Source organism: Crocodylus siamensis, chromosome 3, assembly GCF_052110815.1.
Source record: "Crocodylus siamensis isolate JL-2025a chromosome 3, ASM5211081v1, whole genome shotgun sequence".
NCBI lineage: Eukaryota > Metazoa > Chordata > Crocodylia > Crocodylidae > Crocodylus > Crocodylus siamensis.
In genome coordinates, this window is record NC_143397.1 from 217,357,439 (window position 1) to 217,368,534 (window position 11,096).

The 11,096-nt window shown below is 42.7% G+C and overlaps 1 protein-coding gene across 2 annotated transcripts in view; it reads left to right on the plus strand.

The window, feature by feature from the left end:
- The window catches only part of TMEM67 (transmembrane protein 67), a 52,089-nt gene extending 46,169 nt beyond the window's left edge, over nucleotides 1-5,920 (plus strand). For both annotated transcript variants that reach the window (XM_090040331.1, XM_090040333.1), the window contains exons 27-28: nucleotides 1,287-1,429; nucleotides 2,281-5,920. In XM_090040331.1, coding sequence (XP_089896457.1) covers nucleotides 1,287-1,429; nucleotides 2,281-2,361 — 224 coding nt within the window. In that variant the 3' untranslated portion in view covers nucleotides 2,362-5,920. The remainder of the gene's footprint in view (nucleotides 1-1,286; nucleotides 1,430-2,280) is intronic.
- Nucleotides 5,921-11,096: the final 5,176 nt, after the last annotated feature.

Here is an 11,096-nt window from a genome sequence, read left to right on the forward strand (position 1 = left end):
TGATGTCTTAAGAAGGGAGGGGAGGCAGTAAAGCACTAGAGCAAAGAGAAGTTTCAAAAGTATATACAGACCCAGTAAAGAATAGCTGAAATATATATACCTAATTATGTAAAGAACGATATCAAAGAATGGTCTTACTATTTTGCCTAAATTCATGCTTGATTTCTCTGTAGGGAATAAGGTATGTTGATTAAACCATACAAAAGGATAAGGAATAGGAAGCGATACCTACCAGCAGTAGTTGGTATTACAGTGTTTCTACACAAGGCCAATTAATACCTGGTTGCATTGCTTAGAGCAAGGGTGGCCAACCTGCAGTATGCCAGCCATCAGTGGCACAGGCAACCTCTGTGTGTGGCACATGACAAATTAGAGAATGGACAGCAGCAGAGTGGCAAGTAGGCAGGAAGCAGAAAACAGAGCAGTAAATTGGGCAGGGGAAGGGAATTGGAGTGACATTCAGGGAGGATGTGAGGCTAATTTGTGGCATGCCTGTCAGAAAAGTCGGCCCCCACTGGCTTAGAGCAGTGGTTCTCAGCCAGGGTGCTTTGGTCTTTCTGAGGTCTTTGCAACAGAAAAATTGCTGTGTTATTTTTCTGTTGTCAGAAAAAACAAGTGAAAACTAAGAGCTTGCATTTTCCGAGAGATGCCTTGAATCTAATAAATGGGGGCCTTGAGTCTAACAAGATTGAGAACCACTAGTTTAGAACTACACCAGGATGAAGTTGACAACAGCTATGGACATCACACAGCTACTCCTGACTTTGAGGGGTAACTTTAGCCCTCCATGGAGCAACATACTCCAGCATAGGGAAGTACATGTGTGCCTGATGTATTTTGACACTGGTCTAAATCTGTTGTGTATGTCCACAAACATTTGAGACCCCGATGCTAGCAAAAACATTTAAGCATATGTTTAATTGGCTTGGTGACTTTGGGACAAAGTCGGCCTTTGCTGAGCATGTCAGGAATAAGGAACCCAAACAGGTCTATGTATGGTCTGGTTTTTGACTTTCAGATTTGGGTATATACGAACAGAGTTGTGACTCTGGCCATGTGTATTTTTTTAATCTTGCACTCTGTGGAAAGCCATATTGCATACTATATTTTAAAATTTTGTATGCTATTTTTGGAGTGATGTTATGATAATACTGCAGTGGTATACTTCCTTGTCCTAATTTTCCATTAATAAGTTTAGCTAGGCTGATTTGTAATAGTGAACTTCACAGATAATGCTGTCACCAAATTTAATATACTTTTTCAACTAGTTTTCCTTTTCCCGGTAGATGAAGGACATTCATTCAGTGATGTGCTCTATTACGGGAATGAGGCCACACTTCTCATCTTTGACATGCTGTTTTTCTCTGTTGTGGATTTGGCTTCCCAAAATTTTGTTCTAGCGGCAATTCTCACGTACGTGCAACAAGAGGTAAATTTAGCATTTAAAAAAAACTATTTTAAGACGCATCTTAGCAAAACAGGTTACATAATCTGTGTTTTAACATCGATGTGTTGTTATCAGAAAACTAAGAAACAGTTTGTAGAAAAAATGTATTGAATTTTTCTCAAAAAAGAGATGGATGTTTTTACTATGCAACTACCACCATGCAAATGAAGGACATTTATAACAGCATCAACAAGAAAACAAGAATAACAGTGAAAATGAATGGTGCACAATATTGAAGGCTGACTTTTAAAGGGAATTGTATGCCCAACTCCTAAGTGAATGAATGTATTTGTATGAAAGTGTTTATTTGTTTTTCTCCCTACAACTCAGTGTCATTAACTGGATGTAAAGATTTTTGCAACTTAGATTGTAAGGACAGTAACATGTTTAGAAAGTTCTGATATAGTAAAATTTTTGTGGTTTCTTTTCTGAACTCATAAAATACCCTAACAATCATGCAAGGCTTCACACTATACATGATGATAAGTAGCCAGGTTTTTTTTTTTCCATCTTGGAAGAATATCTTGTATTATACTGTTATTAATGCAATACTGAAACATACTGGGTCATTTGTTATCATCAGTTTACAGGCCCCTGGTTTAATCTTTTAAGTGTCAGAACAGCTAGGGTGTAATAATATTTGTCATGTAACATTTGGTTGCTTTTGAAAAAAAGAAGAAAAAACTTTTTGTTTTATTATGGTACACTGTTAATAAGGGATGTACTGTCATAAAAAGTCCAAACGTGATAATGAATAAGTGATGTATTATTCTGCGTGAGTTAAACTCAATTATTTTAAGCGTTTTTATTTCTGATGACACTTTTTTTTTTAGATTTTTAGATTTATTCGAAATACTGTGGGGCAGAAGAATTTGGCATCCAAAACCTTGGTGGATGAAAGATTTCTTATTTAATTGACTCACTTGATGAAAGACCTTTTCCAAGAGCTAATCACAGATTAAAAGATTTATAAACTGCATATTAGTTTGCAGTGCTATGTTAAATATCTAATGTAAATAATTCAACTTTGTCTCATTTTATACTGTATGCAGAAGATTTTTATTTTTCTGTAATTTGCAAATGCATTTGTGTTTAGAACACTAAACCACAAGACTTAAGGGAATGGTAGATTATGCCTTGGCATGTCTTGACTGTAGGAAGTTAAACTAGCACTGTTGTCAGCACAAGATAAAATCCTTTTATTGCCTTCAGTAAGAGTGTGAATTGTGTATTTTTCAGAGAGAATTTCAGCACATCTGACACTAACTGGGGTTATAATCTTCTTTTACATGTGTTCCCATAATTGCTCAAAGAATTGTTTTCAATTCACTATAAAAAATGTTTATCAGATATATTTCAGATTGAACACAACAAAAGATTGGCCCAAAATTCCAAATTAATGTTTCTAGATTGGCAAAACAGAGGTAGTGAGACTTACCTTTCAGGATGGTTTTCAGATCTGGGGATAAAAATATTGCATAAGTGCCTCTTTTGCTATACTTTAGTTTTTAATGTGTTTTCTGGTTCTCTTTTTCTGACATTTTTCCTCATGGTTTAACATGAGGAACATGTCCATATGATCTGTTCCAGCCATTGGAATTTAATCCACTTAATAAGTGGCTTTTTAACAACTGTTAAGGTTTATGGGCAGATTAAAGTCCAGGAGATAGTAAAGTGCCAACTACTACTTATTCCTTTGAAACATCTCCCTGAGACTGTCTTTTAAAAAATATATTTTCAATAAAGACTTACTCCATTGTAATAGTTTCACTATTTTGTAACTATTTCATAAGCTAATTCAGCAGGACCTTGCAACACCATTTTTTTTTATAAATGCACCAATGCAGGTAAGCTTACCTATTCCTCAAAAGAGTGTTTGAACAGGTTTTAAGTCCCATTGAAGTCAGTAGCATTTACTGTATTTTAAAATAAATTGTGTGCTTCTCTGAAATGAGGCACTTATTCCATATATACACAAAGACACTCCTGTAAAGATGCTATGTGATTTTTTTTGAACTGTGGTGTAAACACATCTTTAACATCTCATAGATTTAAGTCTCAAGGTTGTTAGCAATCCAAAACATTGCCTTTTGGTTTTGCAAAAACAAATGCTGTTTGCTAGTCCAGCCTATTAAGCATCATTTGGTGTAAACCATGATGAATTTCCAGTGGTCAGGGTGCATTAGGAGAGTCTGCTCAGGTTTTTTTTTCCCCTTCCCTCCCCCCAGTGGAGCATCTGTGTTAAGGACATGTAGCTTAGCACAGCCATCTACTTATGTACATGCTTTCTGTGCTCTACTGCCTATGCACAGAGTTGGTTGAATCTATTATTGTATTCAGATGCACAGTACTTTTAACTTAGTCCATACTATCCCAAAGGGTTCTGAATGTGAAAAATGCAATACTTGTATGAGCTAGTGCTAGTTCACATAACAATATATATTTTGGCCTGGACAAAATGGATGTCATAGCTTGAAAACCAGGTACAGTACCTTTGGTTTTATAGTAACTTGGTTAACTGCTATGATGGCTAACTAAACTGTGGATCTACCCTGACCTAACAAGTATGAGGTTCTGTGTTGTTACTTCTCAGCTCTGTGTTCTTGGAGAACCCTGGCACAGTGCGCAACCTGACTCACAAAGTACTCAGCCCCACCCCCGCCCCCCTTGCCACCTGAACAAGAACTGATTAGAGGAAGGACTTACAATGAAGATGCAGTGGGAGACTCATCTAAATCCCTCCAGACAAGTCTGATAAGAGTGAAGCAACTATCCTGGTCTCGTGGGCATCAGAGATGAAACCGGATGACAACTCATTAAATGGGAAGTGGGACAGGAAAGCACCTTCATTAGCATTCAGGATGGAGAACAGAGATTCCAAGGCAAGAACCACACTGAATTCTGGGACCAGAGAAGCAGGGGAGCATTGCATGATGGGGGATCTCTGCTCCCATCGTAATCAACCCATGTCTACACACACCCAACTCAGCATTTATCAGACCAATTCTAGTAGTGACTCCTTTTATTGGTACTGAAAACACTGAATCTGCCTGTCTGTATTGTGAGCTCCCTCAGAGTTATGCCACCCATAGCCAGGAGTGATCAGTTCCTATTATCCAGCACATGGGCCATTGTTTACCCATAAACAAACCTAGTGTTCTCCCTTAAGCCATTGTTAGTTCTCTACAAAAACCCTACCCAAGCTCAAGTTTCTGTCCTGGTGCTTGGATCCAAAAGCTGTACCAGTTCCACTGCTTTTCTGCCTGGAATCCCTTCATCAGTCGTGGTGAGGGCTCTGCCTGTCTGCCAGATCCAACAACACCTGGGCACCTTGACTGGTTCAAGCTTTGCTGAGTGGTGGGACCCAACTCTCTCTCTCTTTCTCGCTCTCTCTCTCACTCACTCACTCCAGGAACCTGACTTTTGCTGCACAAACTTGAGCTAGACTTCCCCAAATACCTAATTGAAACTGTAATTTTGTTACTGTTTTATTTGTCTCTCTTGTATGGCTATTACTACTGGTGTCATCATAAGTTCATATACCTGGCAATAAATAACTTTTATGGTTCAGCTGGTTGCTATGCTCTCTTTCTCTCTCTGAACCTCACTTACTCTTCTTTCCCTTTGACCTCCCCATTTGCTCTGCAGCAGCGCTTCTTTTACCTAACACAAAGATCCCTGGAATGCCCAAAATTATTGTGGGGTCTGCTCATCAAGGGAGTTACTACGAGGACCATTGTGACAAGGAATTGGGACGTGCTAAGTTTTGAAGCATGTGAGGGTATCAGCTGAAAGTGCTGATCAGACCCAGCCTGCTCAGATGTACTCTGTTAGCATGTGTGTCTAACTGCATTTATTATTGTCCTGAAATAAGGGATGAAGTGAGTTCAGAGCACTTGAGGGTGTTAGCCTGTCAGTGCTGAATAACCTGGCCTGACTCAGATGTGCTCTGTTAACCCATGTGCTTGTGGCTGACTGCATTTTATTGTTGCCCTGATGAACTGAGTTCAAGGCATATGAGGGTGCTACCTTGTCAATGCTAAATAACCCGGCTCAGCTCAGGTGTGCCCTGTGTGTGTATATGTGTTTGACTGATTCAGTGGTTCCAGGAACCCAGCCCCATTGAACTTGAGTCCTATAAGATAGCTCAGCTGGGGGTGAGGACTTACAGAAGGGAGAGATACAGCTCCATATAGAAACACAAGTAACACAAGCAGCACATTGGTAGAATTAGAGAGACCCCAGAAATGTACCCCCTAATAAACACGCACATCCCAAAGTGACAGGCAAATCTGGTAACAGATGTATTTGTTTCTCTGTGCTTTAGAGATGCTTCACAAATGTTTTGTGCTCCACAGATGTATTCTTCATAAAATATAAATAAGTTTTCCTCTGGTGCCAAACTTGTGACCTGAGCCTTTTACCATCTTGTAAACTTTGGCTGGTAATAAAATTTCTGCAAGCTACAGTTATGCTGTCATGATATTTGTATCATCCCATGATCTTTAATACATTTGTACAGATATTACATAACAGAACTGACTAATCAGTTCTTTTGTTGATACACAAGATGGACTGTGGTTTATCTCATTTAATCATGTCTTCCCCATAGAACTAACAAATATAAAAAACTTATTTTGAGTAAATCATAAACGGATTCAGTACAGATCTGCTGACAAAGTACCATTTTACATAGTCACTTCTCAGAGTAGAATTGTATCTTTAAACCAATGTATTCTACGAAGTTTTTTATTTGTGGCTTAAATCAAAGCTATTCAGTTATTCTACCTCTTCACTTAATTTTTTATTTTGTAAGCTTCAGTAAGTTTTTGTTAAATATATACTACAATGGTTCACTTTAACTATATTGGCAGCACTAAAGCAGTCTGGTCACCTGGTATGGAGGCAGCTCAGTTATAAAGGACCCCTCTACAAATGCAGGTAAAGGCACAGTGAGAGCTAATGTGCAGTCCACACAATTACACCTCAAGCTATGCCATGCCACCTGTGAATGGCAGGAGGTGTGAATGTAGGATCCAGTATAAGATTCTATAACACCTTATTGCCAGTACAGGGGGAGCCCAGGGATCACTATCCTGGGCTCTCCCTGTACCAACAAATAGCAAGCTCCCACAGTTATCAGTCCCACGTATTGCAGTCATAATTCAAGTACAAAACGAAATATCTTAAAAGTCTACATTTCACAGTGCTAATGATCCTCCAATAACATTCACAGTTGAAAATCATTGATAATTTCTAGATGCATCAAAGCTTATTCAACACAGTAAGTTAGCCTGCCTTGTTCTTCCTTTTCTAACAGCATTTTCCAAAACGTTATCATATTGTAGCCATTTTAGTAACTTTAAATTTAGAGAGACACTAGGTATTTGTAAAACTGTCCTTGGGCTGCATGCTTTTTGTTGCCTGTTACGAGTATCATCATAATTGTCTCAGATTAGGAAAAACGAGAATTTGCTTATTGGAGAAGCTAAATGAGGTTGCTGTCAAGATGTTATTCTTCCTGAATAGACACTACCCCTTTGAAAACCTGAAGATTTAATTCACCAGAACAGAGTAATTTGGTGTAAGTCCATATGTAAAATGAAAATGTTTAGTAGTATACCCGTGGTGGCTTTAATCTAGCTTGTAATAGTAACAATAGCAGCAAAAGCAAGATATCTTAGATTTTGGGAAGATTAATAACCAATGAACAGGACCTCTAGGGATCCTGGGTATGGGCTCTGGATGCTAGCCCAAACTGCCACATCTTCACTGATATTGATATCTGTGCTAGACAGATTAAAGCTACAACAGTTCAGCCTACCCCTGCTAGAAATGCAACCCCATTTTTTCTGTTTATACATATCATTAATTGCTAGTTTGGGAAAGGTCATTTAAAAATGTTAGCATCCTTTCAGTTTGGAAGCGTTTTAGTGAAGGGGCAGAATTTTTGTGAAAAACAAATTTTCAATAAGTATACAAAAGTTCAGCAATAATTAGGTGTCATCCCCCCCTTTTCTTTATTTGGGCATTTAGGTAAGAGGCTAATAGGTTCAGACAACACAGTTATGAAATAACTGCAGGGGTCAAAACTTCTGAGAGCCAATTGAGTTGTTTTTATTCCCTTAGATAAGAGATATGCACTGATCGAACTTTATTCTCATTTTGTTGGATTTTTTTCCAAGAAATAACTCCTGCGATTAATTTTCCAACTCAGTGTTATCATTTTGTTTTTATTAATGTACAGTTGCAAGACTTCTTTTTCATGTCCAGATAGCCAACTTCAATTTCATGCTTGTTAATACTTTACAATAAATTGTATGAAATTTCAATCGATCTTTTGTATTGGTGCTCTCAGCAGACTAAGGGTTTTTTTTAAGGATTTCTGGACTTTTTATATTGTTTGTGTTTTAAATAGTGGTGATTCAGGGCTCGATTTCCATGACTTTGGGAGGATCTAGAGTAGTGGTCACCAACCTGCTGGATCAGGGAGCCTCTGACAGTCAATCTCAGTCTGGGAGGGCTCAGCCCACCTGGACTGAAATCAACTACCAGAGGTTCCATGATCAGGAGCGATGGGTCACACGGGGGGCAGCAAGATGCAGGTGGCTGGGCTGAGCCACTGGGGCCAGGCTGTGGGAGTGGGATAATTCCCCTCTGCGCCACCTGCCACCGGGGGACGGTAGAGCCCAGATGGCTAGTCCAGGTGTTGGGGGACAAGGAGTGCTCCTGCCATTGCAAGCACCACAGTGGAGGCCTGGGGGGCAAATGCTCCCCTCTGATTTGTGCGTGGGGCAGGGTGGTTGCCCCAGGATCCTCATCAGCAGGGAAGTGAAAGCCACAGTTTTAAACTCAGTGGGCATTTTGGTGCCAAGTTTAAAACTGCAGCTTTCACGTTTGCTTCCCTAGGAGCTGGAAGCGGACTCCCTCCAAAAAATGTGACTGGGGGGGAGGGAAGACAGGGCTGGGGTTGGGCCAAGAGAGCCCCACACGTGGGGGAGGAGGGGTGGGCTGGGTGGTGCCTCCCCCGGGGGGTTCAAACCGGGCTGAGAGAGCTGTGCTCCATCTGGCCGGGGGGAGGGAGGCGGTCAGTTTCATAGTTTCATAGTAGGCAGGGTCAGAAGGGACCTCAGCAGATCATAGAAACATAGAAGTAGGGTCGGAAGGAACCTTCTAGATCTTCAAGTCTGACCCCCTGCCTGGGCAGGAGAAAAGACTGGACTCAGATGAGTCTAGCCAGGTAGTCATCAAGCCTCTTCTTAAAGATCCCCAGGGTAGGACCCATCACCACTTCCCTAGGAAGTTGGTTCCAGCTCCTAGCTGCCCTGACTGTGAAGTAGTTCTTGCGGGTGTCTAATCTAAACCTACTCTCTAATAATTTGTGTCCATTGTTCCTTGTCATGCCAGGGGGCGCTAGGGGACACAGCGTCTTCCCTAAACCCTTCTGGTCCCCCCTAGTGAGTTTATAGACAGTCACCAGGTCCCCCCTCAGCCTTCTCTTGTGAAGGCTGAACAGGTTTAGGTCCCGCAGTCTTTCAATGTAGGGTCTGCCCTGTAGTCCCCGGATCATGCGTGTGGCCCTCCGCTGGACCCTTTCAGTGTTGTCCACATCCCTCCTGAAATGGGGCACACAGAACTGGACGCAGTACTCCAGCTGTGGCCAGACCAGCGTCGCATAGAGTGGGAGGATCACCTCCCTGGGTCTACCTGAGATTTCATAGATTTCATAGACATCAGGGCTGGAAGGGACCTCGGGAGATCATCGAGTCCAGCCCCCTGCCCAAAGGGCAGGAAGTCAGCTGGGGTCATAGGATCCCAGCAAGATAAGCATCCAATTTACTCTTGAAGGTGTTCAATGTAGGCGCTTGAACCACCTCCGCTGGCAGACTGTTCCAGACCCTGGGGGCTCGGACAGTAAAGAAATTCTTCCTTATGTCCAGCCTGAAACGGTCTTGCAGGAGTTTGTGACCGTTCGACCTCATCATCCCTTGGGGCGCTCTGGTGAACAGACGTTCCCCCAGATCCTGGTGGTCACCCCTGATAAACTTATAGGTGGCCATCAGATCACCCCTGAGCCTACGCTTTTCCAGGCTAAAGACTCCCATGGCTCTCAGCCTGTCATCGTAAGATCTGTTTTCCTGACCTCTGATCATGCGTGTGGCTCTCCTCTGGACTCTCTCAAGCTTCTCCACATCCTTTTTGAATTGTGGAGCCCAAAACTGGACGCAGTACTCCAGCTGCGGCCTCACCAAGGCCGAGTACAAGGGGAGAATGACGTCCCGGGATTTGCTCGAGAAGCATCTATGGATGCAAGCCAGCATTTTAGGTCGCTTTACTAGCCCCAGCATTGCATTGCAGACTCATGTTCATCTTGTGGTCAATGATGACCCAAGTCTCTTTCTTCTGTAGTGCTATCCAACGTAGCACTGCCGAGCCTATAAGGATGCTGCAGGTTTTTCCTCCCAAGGTGGAGAACCTTGCATTTTTCGGTGTTAAACACCATGAGGTTCTCGTCCGCCCATTTGCTGAGCTTGTCCAGGTCAGCCTGGATCACCCGCCTATCTTCTGGCATGGATGCTTTGCCCCAAAGTTTGGTGTCATCAGCGAACTTGGCCAGTCCACTCCTGACTCCAATGTCCATATCATTAATGAAGATGTTGAACAGGATGGATCCCAGGACAGAGCCTTGAGGGACCCCACTGGTCACAGGGCACCACGATGAGTGACTGCCATCGATTACAACCCTCTGGGTCCGACCACGGAGCCAGTTTCCCAGCCAGGGGATTGTGGTGGAGTCAAGGCTACAACTGGCCAGTTTGGCCAAGAGGTGATCGTGGGATACCAGATCAAAGGCTTTTTTGAAGTCAAGATATATGACATCAATCTCTTCTCCCTTCTCCAGGTGATAGGTCACCTGGTCATAGAAGGAAATGAGATTGATCAAACAAGACCTACCCGCAACAAACCCGTGCTGGCTATCCCTTAGGATGTTAGCCTGGGCCAGTCCATCAAGGATGGCCTCCTTAATAAACTTTTCTAAGATCTTCCCCAGGATAGAAGTCAGGCTAATGGGCCTGTAGTTAGCTGGATCCACTCTCCTCCCTTTCTTGAAGATCGGCACCACATTGGCCTTCTTCCAGTCTTCGGGCACTACAGCAGAGCGCCAGGAGTTTTCAAAGATCCGTGCCAGGGGCTGGGCTATGACGCTCGCCAGCTCCTTGAGTACCCCGGGGTGCAGATTGGCAGGGCCGGCTGACTTGAAGGTATCCAGCTTCTCAAGGTGTTCCTTCACGAGGTCAGCATTTATGGAGGGTAGGGGATTCCCATCACCCGGATCTCCCTGTCCCATAGCAGGCATGGGCATCCCATAGGACTGACGAAAGACTGACGCAAAGTACCTATTTAATAGGTTGGCTTTTTCCTGGGCGTCAGTTGCCCCATCTGGTTTAGCAGGGGTCCAACATTGCCCTTGCTTTTCCTCCGGCTCCCCACATATCTGAAAAAGGATTTTTGTTGTCCTTCATGCTTGAAGCTGGTTGGACTTCAGTTGTAGCCTTGGCTTTCCTGGTTTGCTCCCTGCAGGACCGGACCAGTGCAGAATAATCCTCCTTGGAGGTGAATCCCGTCCTCCATCCTTTGTAGGCTTTCC